The following is a 19,248-nucleotide window of genomic DNA, read 5'->3' as shown; positions in this document are numbered from 1 at the left end:
GAGCTTTGGGTGTCGGTCTCCTCACACCTTCCTTGTCCCAATCTGTGCAGTGTGGGGGGAAACTGGATCCATGATGGTGGGAGTATTTCATGCCCTTGGAGATACCAGGTTTCATCCCAGTATCCAAATGGGTTCTGGAACAGAGAACAAGGCAAGTCATGGAGCAGGAAGGATCCCAGAGGAATCCTGAGCTCATCAGCTGTTTGGACCAGGATATTCTGAGTTTTCTTCACAAGTAAAACCTCAGCCTTGATTCCAGCTGTCTCAACTGACTCTCACTCTAGGAATTTAACCCCTTAGCAGGAGTTGGGATGAAAGCGAGCCAATCCATGGAGAAAGAGCTTCAGAGAAGAGAACGGATGTGCCAAGGCTGAGCTGGGGACTGGGCTGTGATGGCAGCAGATAATCCATGGGCTGTATGGAGCTCGCCTGCCTGCTGTGGAAAGGGGCAGGTATGTCTCTGCTATGGAAATGTCTTTCCAGAAACCCAGCAACATGCCCTGTGCTCCCAGGGCTCTGTAGGCAGGTCCTCCTCGGCTGCCCGCTCCCCAGGCTTGCACCTCCCTAGCACCAAGGCATCATGTGTGGTGTCACCCAAACTCAGTTTTGTTCATGCTTAGTAACAGAGTGTTGTAGTGAGAGAAAAAGCTTTGTGTGAAACAAATCCCACCATGACAGCACCCTGCACCCTCCAATGAATCTGACTCACTTTTCCATGGAGTTCAGTCTCCTGAGTTGTGCTGAGTATCTATCACATGCCCTGCAGCACTTGGGAGCCTCAGGCCTGCAATCCACCCTTCCAGCCAATATCTTAATTTCCCTTTGATTTCCTCTTCTGGCTTCCTACAAGGAACCCCACTTTGGGTGAGGGGTTCTACTTTGTGATCATCCTCCTCCACAGAGGAGCAAGACCCCTTTTGTTACTGGACATCAGGAAAGGCAGCCTGCTCCTGTGGCTTTCCCATTGTGGCTGTGGTTGCCCAGTGCCCAGATACATTTCCTAGCACCATGGAGACTTCGCTCTTCCTCCACTCTTGTGAGGCTTCCTCCACAAACCTTTGCCTGGAAAAGAGCAGAGCCCTTCTGGAGGGATGTAACATTTTCCAACTGTTTTTTTGACAGTGCAGAGACACCATTCCCATCCTAAACAATATGCGCTAAATCAGCCAATCTTTGTGCGTGTTTGGCAGTGGGGACAATGACAGAGCAGTGTCAGAAGGATGCTAGTGCTACACTGCTGGAACCAAATAACATCTTTGTCAGCTTTGCTCTGCTAACATAGTCATCAGCTCCTAAAGTTCTCTGTGGGCATCAGTGGCTGATTCCCATGTCCATGAAGAACTGAATACTCTTTTAGCTGTCACTAGTATTTGAGAAGTTGTGATGTAGCAGAACCGGTTCCCTAAAGACTTGTTGCAAGGGATGCTCAAGGACATAAGAGGAGCCTCGGTTTGGAATTGCACCATGCTCCACCCTCTGCTCTGCACATTTATGCACCGATGGCCTTCAGAGTCCCATGGAGGAAACCCCCATTGCAAGTGGGACCCAGCATGGCTGGGTGGGCACATGGGTGGTCAGCCTGACTCTCAGACTTTCCCTGCTCTAGTTGCTGTGGCAGAGGTGAGATCTCCTGTTTTCCATGATGCAGATGTTCTGGGAAACACAAGTGCTTAACGACCATGGTTGTCCTTCATCCACTGCTGTGACTTCTAGGCAAGAGGTCCACCTACTGATCTTCCAAATTGCTAATTCTGGGTTTTCTGCAGAGCCCTTAGGTCAGGGGAAATGAAATGACAAGTCATATCCTGTTCTCTGTCCTCTTATGGTATCTTATCACCCATGGTATCGTACCCTCTGCCATGTCAGGACGCTGGTGTCATCAGGGCTCTGAACGTTTTCCTCTGCAAGGCTGTGTGGTATCCTTGACACTGCACTTTTTCCATTGTGTCATGGCTTTCAGCAATGTTTCCATCCTTGGTTGCTGTCTCCCTGTATAAAGAGGGCTGAACCCAGGGATCCCACACCAGGAACAGTGACGGACACACTGCAACAGTCCAGCCTCACTCCTACAATTCACCTCCACCCAACAGGACCATGAAGACCTTCACAGCAGACCTTTCTGTACTTTTTGTGGTTGTCTTCTGCTACCAGGCCACCTCTTCTCCAAGTGAGTCCAATCTCTCCTCTCCAAGGAGCTGTCTCCTCTTTCTGTCTGCTGTATAAGGTCTAATAATGCTTGGCAGCTCTCTCTTATTAGCATCTGCTGTAGGAAAGGAGAGGCCTGACTTACCTTGGCTCCCTGATGGGAAGATGGCTGTGGTGGGAGCCCACTGTGGGAGCAGCACTTCCTCCAGTGGGAATCTTCTCATCTTCTGACCCTACTTCTCCCCACTGACACTTTTCCTGGTCTGACGTAACAGAAAACTTCTCTTCCAGTTTCTCTCAACTTTTATGGTCCCTGCTGTGTTGAGTATATCACCAGAACATTGTCCTTGAGCCATGTGGTAAAGTATGAGCACACGGGCAGCCACTGCTCACCACCAGCTGTGATGTAAGTAGATCTCCTGCCCTACTTGTCCTTACAGTGTGGGGGAACCCCACATCATACCTCATCCTGACATGGAAAAGCACTGGGCAGGGCTCTCCCATGTGAGGAGAACAGCCTGGGAACATCTCAGAGGGCAATCCCACATTCCAGCCAGCCAGTTTGTGGACCTCCTTATTAGATTTGAGTCAAAAGAGCTTTTGCTGGTCACCCCCCTCACTGCAGATAGTAGGACCCAGCCAGGATGGTGTCCCAGATGTAGAGATGCTGGGGACAAAGTGTTTTAAGTGCAGAGAGCAGGACACCTGTAAGGACATGGAGCCATCCCCACCCTATTTCCCTAGGGGTGTTATGAAGCCTGTAGAGATGTCTGGTGGGTGTCACTGTTGGCGTGGAGCAGGTGGTCTCACTCCCCTCTCTGTCTTCCTTTCCTTCTCCTCTCCTCACTGGATTTCCTTTTCCAGATTTACCACCATCAAGGACAAGCTGGTCTGTGCCAACCCTAACGACATGTGGGTCAAGGACATAATGAATCAATTAAAGGACAATAAGCACAGTGGATAAGCAATACCCTGCTCTCTCCAAGCACCACTTCTGCAAGATGTGCTCTCATGGACACCTCCAAAACATATTCTATTTTCTCATTGCCTGGGAATTTGGCAGGGTATTCAACTCAGTGTTTAGCTCTTTTATGGAAGGCTGTGCAAAGGCAGTCTTAATTTATTTGACATTTTCAGTGAAACTTTTCATTCTCCTTTGTACTGAAGGTGTTGAAGTTATTTTTGTATAATAAAAAGGAGCAAAACTTGCAACTTCTCCCAGTGGTTCTTGGGATGCTCCACAGAGACTGGTAGCAATGGCTGGACACTCGAGGGCCTGTGGGTGATGGGGTGACACCTGGCTGTCCCCCAGCCCCTCTGTGCATGCGAAGGAGAGCACTTCTCATCCTGCCTGTCCCGCCTGCCTCCTGCCGGGGCACATTCCCAAACTCCCTGCTCTTTGCAGTGGGTGGGCGTCACGGGGGATGTCTTGGCACAATTGTTGGTGTGGCAAGGGGTCCCTTACCTCGGCCAACATCTCTGGGCAGCGGGCAGGTGCCTCAGGGGCTCCACAGACTGCTGAGCTCAGCCATCACAGACCCGACCCCATCTCCACCACCGTCCCGGCCCGGGGCTGTCTCTGGCCACGGGTTACTTCTGGTGCTTCCTCATCTGTCCCGCTCTCCCGGCAGGGTTTTTGTCTGGCTTTGCCCCGCAGGGTTGGAGGCAGGCCCAGCCCTTGGGGCCGGCTGCAGCTGTCCCGGCCGGTGCCAGCTCCTCCCCCCAGCAGCACGGAGGCTCCGTGGCCGGGGCTACCCGGTAGCGAGGCGGGCTCGTCCTCCAGGCTTTCATGGCACTGCCCGTTTTTCCTCGCCGTGGGGCTTTGCCAGCCACACCTGCCTGCGAGCCCGCCTTTGCTGGCTGACGAGGGGCGAGGGAAGCGCCCGTGAAGAGCAGCGGGCCACCATGGCGCTGGCAGGTGCCCTGGAGCGGCTGCAGGAGGAGGCAATTTGCCCCATCTGCCTGGAGTACATGAGCGAACCGGTCAGCATCGACTGCGGCCACAACTTCTGCCGAGGCTGCATCGCCAAGCACTGCCAGGACAAGGGGCTGTGGGCCGACGGGCCCTTCTCCTGCCCGCAGTGCCGGGCCTCCTGCCACCGCAGCGGCTTCCGACCCAACCGGCAGCTGGCCAACATCGTGGAGAGCGTCCGCCAGCTGGGGCTGCGGGGCGGCCTGGGGCCCGAGCTGGAGCCGGGGACCCCTCTGTGCCCCCAGCACGACGAGCGGCTGAAGCTCTTCTGCGAGGAGGACGAGGAGCCCATCTGCGTGGTGTGCCGGGAGTCCCTGCAGCACCGCCCGCACACCGTGTACCCCATCGAGGAGGCGGCGCACGTCTACAAGGTACGGGAGGGTAAGCCACCGGGTCCCTGTCGTGCCCCGAAGCACTCTGGCACGGGAGTGTGCGGCCACCGGGACCCCAACGTGCTCAGTGGCATCGCTGGGACAGCGGAAGGAGGGGTGGCGCGGACGGTCACCTCCCCCTCCCCATATCCCCCACCCCCCCCCCCCCCGCTCCCCCAGCCGACCTCGCTGCGGGGGTAAAGCTGGTCCTGGTTCTCTTACACATTTTTGGTGGACCCAGGCTCACCCTGTCCATCCAGCTCAGGGACACAGCCTGGCTCCGTGCCCATTCACAACCCCTGGAGAAGCTGAGCCGGTGGGTCCCAGAGGACATTTTTCCCCGGTGGAGGGATGCTGGCACCCAAATCCCACATCCCAGCTATGATCCTGACACCATCCACCCTTCACCCCAGCGTTGAAAGAGGGCTGTCGCTTTGGTCTCCAGAATCTTAATAGTGAGGAAAAATATAGGGGAAACCTGCGGAGCATGGGGAAGGTTAACACTGTGAGCTAAGTGAAGAGCACAGCTGCTTTGTTCGGGTACCAGTGCTTGGCACAGCCTCGCACTGGGTCAGTGTCTCCCCCCAGGCAGAGGGGACCCAGCCAACCTGCAATGCTCAGTGGGTGCTCTTGGGGTGAGTTGAGCCCATTTTTCTTCTTTCCAGATCAAACTCCAGAAATCCCTGGAGAGTCTTTTAAAGGAAGTGGAGGAGGTGAAGAAGAGTGAGTCAGCAGAAAGGATGAAAACCCAGGAGTGCAAGGCAGGTGCCTGTCTTTATTCTTAAAGAATGAGCTTCAGAGATATCAGAATTAAAAAAAAAACCACCCTGAATGATCTTGTCTGGGGACACAGATTTATCATTGTCTCCAGGCTGTGTCCCCGTGTTCTGCTGTCACATGTATGAGCAATGCTGGAAGCCAGGCTCAGTAAACGTGTGCAGCTCTATAAAAAGATTTGCAAGGAGCAGCATGCTAGATTCCCTATAATCATGAGGACTTTATGCTGGTTAAACAAGTAGACATGGGGTATTTTTTATTGCCTTTTGTTTTGGGGTATTTTTTATTGCCTTTTTGCACAACGTGCTTGAGTTCCAAGCCAGGTATGAGCTGTGTGGTGAGCTCTGCTCCACAGCAACAGGAACCAGAAGTGTTTTCATAAGGAAAAAAAAAAGCTGAATTACTGCAACTGTGTCCCACTCCAGACAGTTCTGGGAAGAGCAGACACCAGCAAACAGCTGGATTTCAAGTCTCTTGGAGTAAAAGCTGGAAAGTAAAAGTAACTGCAGAAAAGGAAATTAAACTGCTGGATGAGTTATCCAGCCCTGAACTGAGCAAATCAGCTCTGACAGGGAAGACAGGCTTTTCTGAACTCCCCTATTTTTTCACTCAGTTCCCTTGCCTGTGACAGTCCAGACAAATGGTGGTGAGTTTTAAGGATGTCCCTATGAACCCTCTGTCCCCACTGGGCGAAAAGGACAGAGATTGTGAGAGCTGTGTCACTGTCCTCCTATCTGCCTGAGTCAAGGCTCAGGGTCACGGCTCAGCTGCCTCCAGTTTCCTCTGGTTATGCTTTTATAGCAAAAGGAGCAAAAAGTCCCATGTGAATGGTGGGGGAAAGAGGCTGTCCTGGTTTATCAAGTCTTCATGACTCAGGTACAAGTACTTGGATGGGGGGAGGGGTGGAAAGTTCACTTTTTATCATCTTCATTCTGAGGTTTCCTGGCCCAAGCTCACTGCAGCGTCTTTTTGCAGCTCCAGATTTCCAGCCAGCTTTTAGGGATGAGGTGAAAAGCCGTAAGGCACTGGCAGACCCTGCCAATTTCTGGCTCTTCACCTTGTAGTGAAACCTAGGGAGCCTCCTGGGCTCTGCCTTTCCATCCTCCACAGCCCCAGGGCTTCCTTTACATGGCAGATAGAGACAGGACATGAGGGAACTGTCTTTAACTAAGAGAGGAGAGATTTAGATTAGATATAAGGAATAAATTCTTCCATGTGAGGGTGCTGAGGCCATGGCATAGGTTGCCCAAAGAAGCTTTGGCTGCCCCATCCCTGAAAGTGTCAAAGGCCAGGCTAGATTGGGCTTAGAGCAATCTAAGCAATCTAACTGGTCTAGTGGAAGGTGTCCTTGCCCATGGCAGGGGGTGGAAGCAGATGGTCCTTAAGGTTCCTTCCAACTGAAACCATTCCGTGATTTTATGACTTTTCTACCTCTTGCTCTTAACTGGGGATTTTTCCAACATTGTCCACCTGCCCAAGCAGTTTATTAGCCTGGATTTGGCTGGAGGTATGAGTTGTAATAAAAACCTACCCCCAACACCTGAAAGCACCTCCTTGCAGCCCAACACACCCCAGACCTCTGGGGTCCAGCTGAGCAGAAATGCCCCAGGTAAGGTCCTGCTGCTGGTAAACTGAGGATGTGGAGTGGGAACTACAGTGAGGTGGAAGCACAAGTTTGCCTCTGGCTGTTTTTTAAATTCATGCATTTGTCACAAAAATGTAGTATTTTCCCAGGGCCTGATGCTGGGCATGGATGCCGGAGCATCTGGCTCTGTCTTGGCTGCCTGGATAATGTTCACCCCATGAATCTTCTTATCCCAAGGAGACAGTAAAGAAAAAGCGGGAGAGGATTGTAAGTGAGTTTGGGAAGCTGCATCGGCTGCTGGCTGATGAGGAGAAGCTACTACTCCAGAAGCTGGAGGAGGAAGAGAAGCAGATTCTGCTGCTGATCAATGAAAACCTGGCCAGGCTGGTGGAGGAGAAGTGCTTGCTGGAGGAGTTGATCCTGGAGATAAAGGGGAAGAGCCAGCAGCCAGCTGATGGGCTGCTCAAGGTTAGGCTTTGCCGCCAGCACCACTAACTCAGCCCTGGTGCCTTTGTCACCTGGGTGGGTGGCTTGGCCCAGACAAACACAGAGTTGTTTTTGTCTTCTTCTAGGACATGAAAAGCATCCTGAGTAGGTGGGTGATTTTTCCTGGTAGGTGCCATGATTATTCCTGGTAGGTACCCATGGTTACTCCTGGCAGGCACCATGGCTGTTCCTCCTACTGTCCTGGATGCCTCCAGGCTTTGAGGCAGATTTGCATCTGTTCCACAATAGCCACCCTATTCTCCCTGCCTAGCATCTGCTTTGGTCCTCCTGGGGTAGACACAGGAGGGACTGAGACAATCCCGTAGAGGTTCCATCCTCTTTTTCCAGGGGCTCAGAGCCAAGGTCTTGCCTGGTTGTGACATGTGAGCTGCATCCCCTCCTAAGGGATGTGCTGCCAGTGGCTTTGTTCCTTCCTTCCCCAGGCCTGGCATTGCTGCTCCCTGTATTGTTTAACTCTGCTCTCATTTGGATTGCCAGTATGCAAGTAATTATCCCTAGTGCTCTTCCCAGCCAGCGCTCCAGGAAGCGAAGGGCAACAAAAGGGCAATTGAGCCCCCCCCCCAGCTGGAGAGGGGCCATGGTGCAGGCTCTGGATACAGCCCAAGGTCATCCATCCCTTCTCAGGTGTGAAGGGGTAAAGTTCCAATCCCCCGAGGCTGTGTCTGTGACCCTGAAGGAAAACTACAGCATTCCTGAGCACTGCCTGGGCATGAGGGACATGCTGAAGAAGTTCAAAGGTGAGGGGGCAGCTCTGGGCATATTTGGGCTCTGGTTTTCCCCAGTACCCTTTAGCACAGGGAGGTTTTTCCAGTAAGCTTTGTCCAGCTGCTCCAGGTTTGTGCACTGATGAGTTCAGGCTGGTTTCATGGTGGGAAGACCTTTGTTGTGGTCTTGGATGGATTGTGAGGAGACCCTGAAGCCCAGGATGTCTTCGGGGGTTTCAAGCACCATGTTGCCCATGACCTCTTGCTTTCAGACATCTTTCTGAAGCTGTGGAACTGCCCTCCTTGGCTTGGCTCTGCAGCCTGACACCAAATATTTTGATGTGGCTCATTTTCTATGTTACACTTCCCCACTGCCAGGCAGTGCTGGGACCTATGCAAAACCACAAGCAAATAATTGTGAGATGTGGGATGGTTTGGGAGAGCCCAGCATTCAGGTCACAGGCACCTGCTTGTGTCTGTGGCTGCAGATGCCTGAAGCCTTGTCCATCCTTCCATCCTTCTCTCTGTCCAGTGGATGTGATTCTGGACCCAGAGACGGCACACCCAGACCTCACTGTGTCTGAGGACCGCAAGAGCGTCCGGCGTGGGAGCAAGAAGCTGCTTCTGTCCCTCTTCGACAGCCCCAAGAGGTTTGGCAGCGCCCCAGTGGTGCTGGGCAGCCCTGGCTTCTTCTCTGGCCGTCACTACTGGGAGGTGCAGGTGGGAGACAAGCCCGAATGGGGCCTGGGGCTGTGTCGAGAGGCTGCTGGCCGGAAAGGCTCTGTCCTCTTCTCCCCCAGCAATGGTTACTGGGTGCTGCGGCTGCAAAATGGGGGCACCTACGAGGCCCTGACCATACCCGTGTCTCCTGTGTCCCTAAGTGTGAGACCCCGGCGCGTTGGGATCTTCCTGGACTATGAGGCGGGAGAGATCTCCTTCTACAACATCAGTGACCGCTCCCACATTTACACCTTCACTGACAAGTTCTCAGGCAATCTCCGGCCTCTCTTTTTCTTGGGTGCCTTTTTGGGGGGCAGAAATGCAGAACCCTTGGTGATCTCCTGGGTCAGGGACCCACAGGGGACTGGATGCATCATCTTGTGAGAGTGGCTGCCCTGGCTTGTCACTGGTGGGCAGTGACAACCAGCTTCTCCCAGTGAGTGGGGCAGCACTAGGGGAAAACCTCAGTGCTCTGGTGAGTGTCCTGGCAGGATTTTCACATGGTTCTGCCTGCTGGAGTGACCTGCCATGTGTGACACTCACTGTGTGCCATATGTTGGGAAGGCACTTTGCAGCAGGAATGTGCCATAACCCTCTGTGCCACTAGTGGGGACAGGGGATTCCCCTGATCACTGATGCCCTGATACTCATCTCACAGGCTGCTGGAGCAGCGTATGTGCCCAGCCTGCCATGTAGTGCTGACTTTGATGTGAATTGTATTGGAATAAAGCAGTAAAGGCTTGATTTGGGGAACCTTGTGTGGTTAATGGTTTGGGTTTGTAGTGCTGCTACTCTGAAATATTTCAGAAGGCAAAGGGGTGCTGCTGGACCTGATCTTCTCCAAGAGGGTCCTTGAGAGATCCCACTGTGGCATCTGTGGGACACAGCAGCACTCTCCAGGCAGGGATTTGGGAGTGGCAGATGCTTGTGCGGTGCCTTCACCCCAGCCTTGTGGTACTGGGGCCTGGGGTGAAGAGAGAGGACATCTGTTTGGGTGGGGGTGGTCCCTGGGCTGCTGTCCCTGGTCCCCTGGTCAGGAGATCCCCTCCAGGTCTGTCAGCTCCAGCCACTCCACCCCCCCCCCAAAACCCCATGAATGGGAAATCTCCAAGTGTGGGCAGCTACCCATCACAGGGCAGGGGTACTTCAGGGATGCAAGATCCAGGGAAAGAAAAATAGCCCAAACTCTGTCTCAAGTGTTCACCTTTGGTCTGTCCATCCCCTGGGACATCCCTTCTCCTCCAGGCCGTCTTGCTGCCCCAAGGCTCTTGCCTTGAACAGGCTGCCAGTGTGTCACTGGAGGAAAAGCTCATCTGAACCTGAGTGGAACCATGGTCTCTTTGCACAGGGCCAGGAGGAGGAGACACTGCCCTGGGTGCACAAAACACTGCCCCATGGCACATGGTTTGTTAGCGCTGCCACCAGCCCTGGACTACCAGCTGGAGTGGCTATCCAGTGTGTCCTTCAGACAGAAATCAAGAAGATGCCTAATTTGAAGTCCGATTCAATGCAAATAAAATGAGATTTGTTAGAACATAGTCTGAAATGCTCAGCTCAATTTGTCATAGAGTCCTGGACTGGTTTGGATTGGAAAGGACTTTAAAGCTCATGTTGTTCCACCCCCTGCCATAGGCAGTGACACCTTCCATTAAGCCAGCTTGCTCCAAGCCCTGCCCAATCTGGCCTTGGACACTTACAGAGCTGGGGCAGCCACAGCTTCACTGGGCAACCCGTGCCACGGCCTCCCCACCCTTAAAGGGAAGAATTCTTTCCCATATCCCATCTAACCCTGCCCTCTAGCAGCCATTCCCCCTTGTCTTGTCACTACAAGCCCTTGTAAATTTTCTCTCCAGTTCTCTGGGGATGTCCTAGATGATGCTTTAGGAGTCTTCTAGTGAATAAATTAGCTGGACTGGGAGAGCTGTTCCTCTTGACTGAGTTTTGCTGTGTTTGAGGACTCCCACACTCCTTCAGGATCTTTCTTTTGGAGGCTGCACAACAGAGAGAAGAGACTAGTGAGACAAGCTCAGCCACAGCTTTTCCAGTTCCAGGAAGGAGAAGGATGATAGGTCTCAGTGGGTCCTGCAGTGCATTGACACCCTGGAGAAATTACATGGAGATTGTGATCTTACTTTCACTCCATGGAGAAGGAGTTTATGGAGCCTGAGGAGATAAGAAAGGGCATAAACTTCAAGGCCTCTGCTGAAAGCAGAAGCAGCTGGTGGAGGGAGTGGTGAGGACAGCCACGGAAACCTGTTGTGCAGGGAAGGAACCAGGGTAAATGTCACTGAACCAGGAGTGGGAGGAGGCGATGGAATAGAAACTGTCCAGAGCAAGCTGATCCTGGCAGGTGATGGACAAATGGCGCTTGCTGCAGTGCTGTGGGGGGTAAAGTGTTTCCAGAAGAAGCAGAAGGAAGTGCAACAATTCAGAGATCTTGCAAGCAGGGGAAGAAATGAGTGAGTAGAAAGGATGTGAGCTCACCCCAATGCAGCATCCAAAGTGTTTCTAGCAATCATGAATCTGCCTCCCCCGAGAAGGACAGTGGAGGTCAAAGGTATGAGATATTTCTGAGTAGGCTCCCAGATTTTCCATCTGGTGGACTTTGCATCATGTGCTTCTAAGGAACTGCTTGGAGCAGATACCAGTCTGCTTGCTCTCTGATGCCCAGACTGGTTGGCAATAGGCAGCTGGAGAGCAGCTGGGAGCACTGGGACCTGGCTTTGGGAGCTCCCTGCTGCTCTGAAACTGATCCTGGGTGATTGCAAGCAGGATTCCTCTCTGAGCCATGGCAAGTGGAGTTTGTCCCTGTCCTCGGTGGCAGTGCATTGATGTCTGGCTATAGCCTCCACACAGACCCTGTCCTGCAAGGACCAGATCCTGCTCAGCCTCATCCAGAGGGAATGGCTGCACAGCACAGCAGAGAATCATAGAATCATGGAATTGTTCAGGTTGGAAAACACCTCTAATGTCATTGAGTCCACCTATTACCCCAGCCAAGGACTGTTCTGCTCAAGGGGTGTGGTTTGGCTGAAGGAGGAGTCCCTTGAGATACCAAATCTGGAAGAGGGACCATGGATTGGGTGTTACTGTTTTTCTGAGATATCAGTCGATTAAAATAACACTTAAGGCATTGGCTCCCAGGGCAGTTTGCTCACTCCCAGGCACTGGCAGTGTCCCTTGTTATGATTCAGCACAGTTAGCAGACCTGCAACTTTAGAAATGTGCTTTCTCAAAAATGTTGCACCCTTCTCTTCTAGAAGAAAATGCTTCATCATCTCAGAGGGATGTGAGTCATCGTCTGCATCTTTCTAAGAACTCAGCAGAAATGTTCTTTTGGGTCCTCCTGGCCACTTCTGCCATTTGTTGGGCATCACAGGGAAGGCAACAGCCAGGCACAATTTCTTCAGTAATACTTACGTGTCTTCCTTAACCCTGGAAGTCTGGGATATTTCACCACTTTAGAAAAACACTTCTTTTGTATGCAGCTTACAAACCCATCCCCTTTTACATTATATTTGGATTCGGGTCCCTCAGAAGTGACCCACCCCCTGCTCATAGTGTCTCTGGGAAGAGCTGTTCTGGATGCAGGACTAAGCCTCCCCTCCCTGTGGCAAACCAGGGCCCTGGGATGGGGAGGAAGGCACAGAATTGGCACTTCTGGGTGCACAAGCATTTTGCCTTCAGTATGTCTAATTCCTCTCTGAAAAGTGGAGATGTAAAAGCCCAGACCATGAACACTGACTGGCTTTAATCCACATCTCCATCAGCACAGCCTGGCTCTTCCTTCTGTGAGATGCTGGACTCCAGCCTCCGATTCCTCTGGTATTTGATGTGCCTCAAAATGCCTACAGACACACTAGAGTGTGATGTAAACAGCAAATATGGAGACATATGCACATATATTATAATAATGATATTCTTATCATAGTAATGATTGAATTTTTGTTCACAGCTAGATTTGCCCAGAACTTTTGTCAAAGAAAAAAAAAAAAACAACCAAAAAACCAACCATCAACAACAACAACAAAAGTTAACCAAACCAACCAACCCCACGAAAGCAAAAAGAAAAAAAAAGATGTTTTTTTTTTAATATACATTGTGCAAAACATTCAGTAAACTCCACACTCTGATTTCAGGATGAGTAGTTTACAAATTCCAAACCCCTTAACAGTATTGTTCTTGTTTTGATCTGAATCCTGAGAAAATTCCGCAGAAAACCACCCTCCTCTTAGTCCCAGCCCCACTTTTCATCTGTTAAGCTTAAGGATCCCTTCTAGTTCAGCATGTTCTGTGATTCTGGTGTCCACCTGCTTGAGCACCCCATGATACCGTTTATGGGAGGGATGAGCACCACAATTAGCCCTGAGCCCCAGGCATGAACTTCCTGGGGAGAAAAAACTCTTTACCATGAGGATGGGGAGGCCCTGGCACAGGTTGCCCAGAGCAGCTGTTGCTGCCCCAGCCCTGGAAGTGTCCAAGGCCAGGCTGGATGGGGTTTGAAGCAGCCTGGATAGGGGAAGGTTGTGGCAGTAGCTCTCTGGCTACAGAGAGCAGCACAACTTTCCCAGGCATTGTGCTGGGAAAGGCTGTGAGAAGGCTCAGAGAAAATAATGAGAAAGAATTCTTATCTTCCCTTGCTGCCCCTGTTGTTGTGAACATGTGGAATGTATTATGGAGATTTGTTTACCAAAGGGTGGCTTCTTGATTAGCCAGTGGTGATGGGTTTTGATTGAAGGACCAATCAAGTCCAGCTGTATTGTAACTGTCTATAAAGGAATGAGTTTTTTAATAAGTAAGTTTTATAAAGTGATTGATCAGCCTTCTGTGAATCATGGAGTCAATGCTAATTATTACCAGGCTGGGGGCCTGCAATGACAGAAGGTGTCCCTACCCATTGCAGAGGGTGGAGCAGAATGAGCTTTGAAGTCCCTTCAAACTGAAGCCATTCCATGATTTTATGATTCCATGATTCTGTGACCCAAGGGTTGCATGGTGTGAGGATCTCCATGCATGCCTCAGCTCTAGCAGCAAAATCAGCCTCAAACAGCTGCACCAACCACAAATACTTCCAGGATGCATGGCAGGGTGACCCTGGTTGAGTATCTGAGCTGATGGTGCCATGGGTACTGCAGCTCCTGCCTGCTCTGAGCCTCTGCAGAAGGTGCTCAGTTCTCACCTCTCTGCTGGGGGTGTAGAGCTACAGCTCCTTGCTGGCTCTTCTGAGCTGTCACACACAGGCGGGTGCAAGATCAAGAAAGGCATGAGTAATTCTGGGCTCCTGCAGGCTCCCAGAGCAGAGGTGAGGAGCCAGCTGAGGTACCCTGGAGTGGAGGGGAGGGCATGGCTATGGGAGGCTGGAACATGCCCTTGGTGCTTTAGGACACTGCACAAGAGGTTGTCTGCTGCAGGCTCCAGCAGTGCTGGATAGTACTCACTGGATGACCCTGTGCCCTTACACAAGAAACCTGAGGCTGTGGGACTGCTCGCAGTGCCACAGAGGCAGGCAGGGCTTGTATGCAAGAGGGACTGTGAAGACTCAAGTGATTTTGGGATAATCCCATCACAGGTCTTCCCCCTCCTGTCTCCTGTTCCTGTTGTTCCCTGGAGTGAGGGCAGCTCTGGGCATTAGGCTTTGTGCCAGTGTCAGTCCTCAGGGTGAATCTATCCAGCAGCACCCAGGGTGGCTGGTACTCAGTGGTCAAGATGAGTCTGCCTTCTGGAGCTGGCACTGTGGTGTGCAGGGTCTGGTGAGTCCAGGCTTTCACCAAAGCCAGCTCCTTCACATGCCAGTGGCAATGCCCATCTGAACCTCTCAGCCACGGGCTCCCTCCCAGCAGTGTCTCAGGGAAGGGGGCTCTGGTCCTGCTCTCTACCTCACTTCCCTCCTCTCAGGGTGCTGTTTTAAGCTGGATGCAGTCAGCAATGGGGTGGGATGACTGATGGGATCCACAAGGCCCTGTGGGCTGAGGAGCCAGGGGCTGCAGCTCCCTGAGCGAGGAGTGATGTGTTCCTTCATCCACGTCCCCCTGATCCCTCCCAGCCCCAGATGATCACCATCCACCCTCTGTTTCTGCTCAAGGCCCCTCCCCAGGGCCACCTCCTGCCCTGCTGGCCTGTGTCCCGCTGATGTTTATGTTTGAAATCCCAAATCCAGTAGGGAAACGCAGTGTGGTAAGCTGAGCATTTTTCTGTGGAGTGCACCAGAGATCCAGGCAGGAGGAACCCAAATACTCCTTGGTGATCCAACAGAGCCTGTCCAGAGCTGATCAGAGCATCCCAAATGCCATCAGTGGTGTGGGAAATGCCATCAGATGTGGAAAATACCTTCACTAATGTGGGCTCCATTTCCTTCAGCCTCAGGGGGGGACTAGAGGAGATGTTTCCTTGCAGGGTCAGATCCTGCCCTGGGCTGGGGCCTGGCATGGTCATCTCTGGACAGGCATCTCCACAGATGAGCAGGTTTTGGAGTCAAAGTATTACTGAGACGGGAATATCTGGCAAGCTTCATGTCTCAGCTAAATGAGAGCTTAATGAAATAATTCTAAAATTCTTGCAGTGAAACATATTTTTTCCACCCTCAGCTCTGGAAACAGCTGATCTATTTTATCTGTAGCTCTCAGAAAGCTTTCCCTAAAACAACCTATATGTTGAATTTCAGCCCCTAAAGGTAATATTTTGATTGACTATAATGGACCCAGAAATGGAATTTATTGAGCTTCCAGTTGTCATAATGAATGGAGATTAAATACCTTAAAAAAAGTTTGAGACAAGTTACCTGAATGTAATCCCTGCCTTTCTCACAACTCCTTCTTCATGTCTTTTTTTGTCATTATTATGCAAAACAGGATGTTCAAACACAGAAAGCTTGTAAGAGTTTTGACAGTGTGGAAGAGGAAATAAAGAACCAGCTGTCAATTATAATTTCAGCTATTGTCATCCCAAAGGATTGTAACAGAGGCAAACACAGAAGATTCTTACAAAAAATGTTTTTTATTGACATCTGAATTGAATTTTATGTCAAAAATATAGTTACTTAAATACAGAAAATATAACCTGAGTCTACAGGTTAAGAAAATAATATACATATTAAATAAAAATATTTTTTATCTCAGAGTTATTGCACCTGATCCCTCCCCTATAAAAAATTAAATAGCACAGCATTAAGTTGGGTTTTGGAATGTTTTCAGTTTCTCAGTTAGCTCTAAATGACATTGAAGCACTTCCAGTGGACCCCAGCTCGTCCATTCCGGCAGCTGGGGACATGGAGTAGCTGGATCTGTGCAGGAGCTCAGTCCAGCTCCAGCTCATTCACGTACTGCTGGACCCAGTCCTCCATGGGGTTGGCACAGACTTCCCGGCCCTTCCTGGTGATGAACCTGTGGGGTGCAAGGAGATCAGTTTTTGGTGGGAGAGCACTGAATGGAGAATCACAGTATCATAGAATTATGGAATGGTTGGCTTTGGAAGGCACCTAAAAGCTTATTCAGTTCCACCCCCTGCCACGGGCAGGAACTTCTTCCACTAGACCAGGTTGTTTCAAACCCCACCTAACCTAGCCTTGGATACTTCCAGGGCTGGGACAAGAGCCCTGCCCAAGCCTTGCCTCTCCCAAAGATGAGCAGCTCCATGTCTTCCCCATCCTATCCAGCAGCCACCAGTTTTATCTGCAAAGGGGTAGAGCAGGAGCAGCATATGCCTTTTGTGCTCCAAGCACCACCTTGTACTTCTTCTCTATCCCAGTCTTCCTTCCCTGTCTTTGGAAAAGGGTCTTTCCCTCCCTGGCTCCTCAGCCCAAAACACCCCTGCCTCGGAGGAGGGACTCACACGACAGCAGGCTGGGAGCACTGGCTGTTGGTTTCGTAGTAATCCTTCACAAAGCTGCGGGGCAGCTGCCGCGGGATGTAGGAGAAGCAGCAGGAGGTTGGTGGGTCGGAGCCAACTGTGAAGGGCAAAGACAGTCATGAGCAGTGACAAGGGATGGGGGACAGGGCACAGAGCTGGGATTACCCATCCCTGGGTCTAGGGAGCAGGGATTATGTGGAGGAGGAAGAGAAAAGTTGGGGTCTTTTTTCTTCTTCCTTCAGTTATCTCCCTGTTTGGTTCACCCTGAGCTGCATTGACACAGCCCATGCCACCAGGAAACATCTCCCAGCCCAAACCTAGCCAGCCCTAGCCTTCCTCAGGGTGCCCACATTTTACCCCTGTAGCAGGGGTGGGGGGCATGGTTGTGCTTTTACCCTAAAAAGGGTAACAAATCTTTAGCTTTTATGCTAAAGGTCTTTGAGCTCTTCTTGTCCCACAACCCTGGAGCACCTGCCAGAAGATGGTGGGACAGAGGGAGGGACCCAGAGTAGAATTGCTGCGAGAAGGGGCTGTTCCAGCAGCAACATCTCTCCTGTCTCCACTTAGAGAGGGTGGAGAGACCCTGGACTTACATGGAGCAGCAGAAGTCTGGTAGCAGAAGGCAGCAATGAGGATGGTGAGGGCAACCACAAACCCCTTCATGTCGCTGGAGAAGTGGTGGCTGGAGCTGGAGCAGGCAAGGGTAGCTTGGAAGCCTCTTTGCTGTCTGATGCTGAGACCATCAGCAGCGCCTCAATTTATGGAGCAAGGGGTCTGTGCAGAGGCTTGCGTAGGCATGGTGGAATTTCCACCAGAGTCCACTTGTGCTGCAGTCTTGTGATGGAACAGGGCAGCCCCAGCTCCGGAAGAGTGAAGCTCCCTGCTCGATTCAGTGCCTCCCCAGTGACACAGGATATGAAACAGTCACTGTGGCTATTTCTGCTTCTCTCATGCCTGCCCCTTAGTAAGAAGTTCCTCTGTGGAGGTTCCTCCATTTGTTAAGTCCCCTGTTACCCAAGCTTCCTGGCAGCTTGTAGGGGAGAATGCATCCACGAAAGAGCTGTGCTGGAGGGCCGAGAAGCATCAGTGGGATGAGGCTGGTTGGGGAAAAAGAGACTGAAGTCTCCTTTACCAAGGATTTCTCCCATAATTGCGAAGCGCTTGGTGCCCCAGGAGCAGGAGGTGGGCGCTGTCACCAGCGTCCTGCATGTGTTCCCCATGTTTGGAGGTGCCTCAGGGCACGTCCTGCAGCTGTGACAGCACTGCAGGCACTGGCATAGGTAGTGGTGGCATGAAAGAGCAATCTGAGAAGCTGAAACACTCAAGTTTCTCCTCAATTTAGAGGAAAGGAGTTCTGAGATGGGCTACTTGTTATCTCCTGGAAATGCCTGATGCACTCCAGGTCCTGTAAGGAGACATTAAATTGCAATTTAATTAAACAGTTGCTTTTTTAAAATAAAGATTATACAGTTACATTTTGAGAGCTACTGGTAGTCTGGGCATGGGGATGCAAAGAGCTGGAAAGAAGTGTGGACATTTGTAACCCTGAAGATGAGGCAGAAGGAGTTCCAGGAGCAAGGTGAGGAAGGAAACAGTGATTCTGAAAATGAGGAGCAGATTAACTGTGCAGTGAGAGCATGGGCAGAAACTAGGATGTTGGGAAGAAAATAAATATCTCGGCTGATGAGGGAAAATGACCACAGACTGGGGAAGCAGTACAATGTGTAGGAGAGAGTAAGAGCTCTCTGAAGGCTGGGCAAGGGCTGAGACAGTCACTAGGAAGAAGCCACCACCTTCCACACAGAGAGCCATGGAGGTCTGACAGACTTCCTGAGGAGGAGAGGGAAGGCTGGGCAAGGAGGTGATGAGTGCTCTGGGAAGAGCTGAGGGCTGTCCAGCTGTAGTGAGATGTTCTCAGGAGGATATTTGTTCTCTAAAGGAAAGCAGGCATTCCTGGGCAATGTCTCCATGTTGTTATTTGGAATAGTGACGTCTTGATAGACACTTCCTAAATAACAGTGGAAGGTCTGTAATGTAAATGAAGCAACCCAACCTCAGCCCGGCACCTCTGCACTCGCCCCCCACCCCCCCCACCCCGGCAGCGCTGGGTACTGACTCATCCTATTTCTATTAAAGGTTTCCAGTTACTGCCCCAGGAACCTTCTGTAAATAACCTGGTGTTTTCCCAACATCCTTCAACTCTCCTCCAGCCATGCTGGGTTAGCTCCATGCTCCAGGTGGGCAGCGAGGGCTTCAGAGGACAAGGCACAGGAGATGCCCCAGACTTGTCCCCACCCTCAGGGATGCTCCTGCTGGGAGCTTAGGTGGTGTCCCTCACTCAGGCTGGGGAGGGCAGATCTACCCCATGAAGCAAATACGGCTTTTGCCAAGCTGAGCATTCCCTTCCATAGCTGATCTGGCCCATTTCCATCTTTCCCTTTGCAGAGAGGCACCTTGCAGGCTCACTCATCAGTCTATGTCCCATTGCCTCACTCTGTCATCTTGCTTGTCTCCAAACATCCTGGGAAGATGAGGAGAGAGCCTGCCTCCACATGCAGGGTGCCCAGACAGGCAGGAGGTGGGAACCTGGTATTCTGACAGACTCCAGCTGTCCTGGGAGGG

At 51.5% G+C, this 19,248-nt stretch overlaps 3 protein-coding genes across 4 annotated transcripts; 2 read left to right on the top strand and 1 right to left on the bottom strand.

Annotated features, from left to right (window-relative positions):
* Positions 1–2,023: 2,023 nt before the first annotated feature.
* LOC103820032 (C-C motif chemokine 5-like) lies at positions 2,024–3,259 on the top strand. The gene is made up of 3 exons (XM_009094637.4): positions 2,024–2,167; positions 2,437–2,551; positions 3,010–3,259. Exons 1-3 carry the CDS (start codon positions 2,095–2,097, stop codon positions 3,107–3,109), a joined length of 288 nt encoding a protein of 95 aa, XP_009092885.1. The 5' UTR covers positions 2,024–2,094; the 3' UTR covers positions 3,110–3,259.
* A 586-nt stretch (positions 3,260–3,845) lies between these two features.
* On the top strand, positions 3,846–9,525 carry LOC103820225 (E3 ubiquitin-protein ligase TRIM39-like). Of its 2 annotated transcripts, XM_018919250.3 has the most exons (7): positions 3,847–4,488; positions 5,154–5,249; positions 7,088–7,318; positions 7,423–7,445; positions 7,982–8,094; positions 8,594–8,781; positions 8,862–9,110. In XM_018919250.3, exons 1-7 carry the CDS (start codon positions 4,051–4,053, stop codon positions 8,979–8,981), a joined length of 1,209 nt encoding a protein of 402 aa, XP_018774795.1. In that variant the 5' UTR covers positions 3,847–4,050; the 3' UTR covers positions 8,982–9,110. The 2 variants fall into 2 exon arrangements, with proteins under 2 accessions (XP_009093119.1, XP_018774795.1); XM_009094871.4 differs by having other exon boundaries at positions 3,846–4,488; positions 8,594–9,525.
* Positions 9,526–15,755: 6,230 nt separating this feature from the next.
* Positions 15,756–18,684, bottom strand: LOC103820034 (C-C motif chemokine 4 homolog). Its single transcript, XM_009094638.4, has 3 exons — positions 17,220–18,684; positions 16,609–16,723; positions 15,756–16,160 (listed from the first exon to the last, which is right to left on the bottom strand). Exons 1-3 carry the CDS (start codon positions 17,287–17,289, stop codon positions 16,073–16,075), a joined length of 273 nt encoding a protein of 90 aa, XP_009092886.1. The 5' UTR covers positions 17,290–18,684; the 3' UTR covers positions 15,756–16,072.
* Between the last annotated feature and the right edge of the window lie 564 nt (positions 18,685–19,248).

Source organism: Serinus canaria, chromosome 19 (assembly GCF_022539315.1).
Source record: "Serinus canaria isolate serCan28SL12 chromosome 19, serCan2020, whole genome shotgun sequence".
NCBI lineage: Eukaryota > Metazoa > Chordata > Aves > Passeriformes > Fringillidae > Serinus > Serinus canaria.
This window is presented reverse-complemented; position numbering and strand designations above follow the sequence as displayed.

Excerpts from the sequence above, each read along its gene's own strand:
- LOC103820032 (XM_009094637.4), top strand. The coding sequence starts at position 2,095 with ATGAAGACCTTCACAGCAGACCTTTCTGTACTTTTTGTGGTTGTCTTC. Across the intron at positions 2,168-2,436 it reads CCAGGCCACCTCTTCTCCAA|TTTCTCTCAACTTTTATGGT; the intron begins GTGAGTCCAATC and ends CTTCTCTTCCAG. Across the intron at positions 2,552-3,009 it reads TGCTCACCACCAGCTGTGAT|ATTTACCACCATCAAGGACA; the intron begins GTAAGTAGATCT and ends TTCCTTTTCCAG.
- LOC103820225 (XM_009094871.4), top strand. The coding sequence starts at position 4,051 with ATGGCGCTGGCAGGTGCCCTGGAGCGGCTGCAGGAGGAGGCAATTTGC. Across the intron at positions 5,250-7,087 it reads TGAAAACCCAGGAGTGCAAG|GAGACAGTAAAGAAAAAGCG; the intron begins GCAGGTGCCTGT and ends TCTTATCCCAAG. Across the intron at positions 8,095-8,593 it reads CATGCTGAAGAAGTTCAAAG|TGGATGTGATTCTGGACCCA; the intron begins GTGAGGGGGCAG and ends CTCTCTGTCCAG.
- LOC103820034 (XM_009094638.4), bottom strand. The coding sequence starts at position 17,289 with ATGAAGGGGTTTGTGGTTGCCCTCACCATCCTCATTGCTGCCTTCTGC. Across the intron at positions 16,724-17,219 it reads CCAGACTTCTGCTGCTCCAT|TTGGCTCCGACCCACCAACC; the intron begins GTAAGTCCAGGG and ends TGCCCTTCACAG. Across the intron at positions 16,161-16,608 it reads TGCTCCCAGCCTGCTGTCGT|GTTCATCACCAGGAAGGGCC; the intron begins GTGAGTCCCTCC and ends TGCACCCCACAG.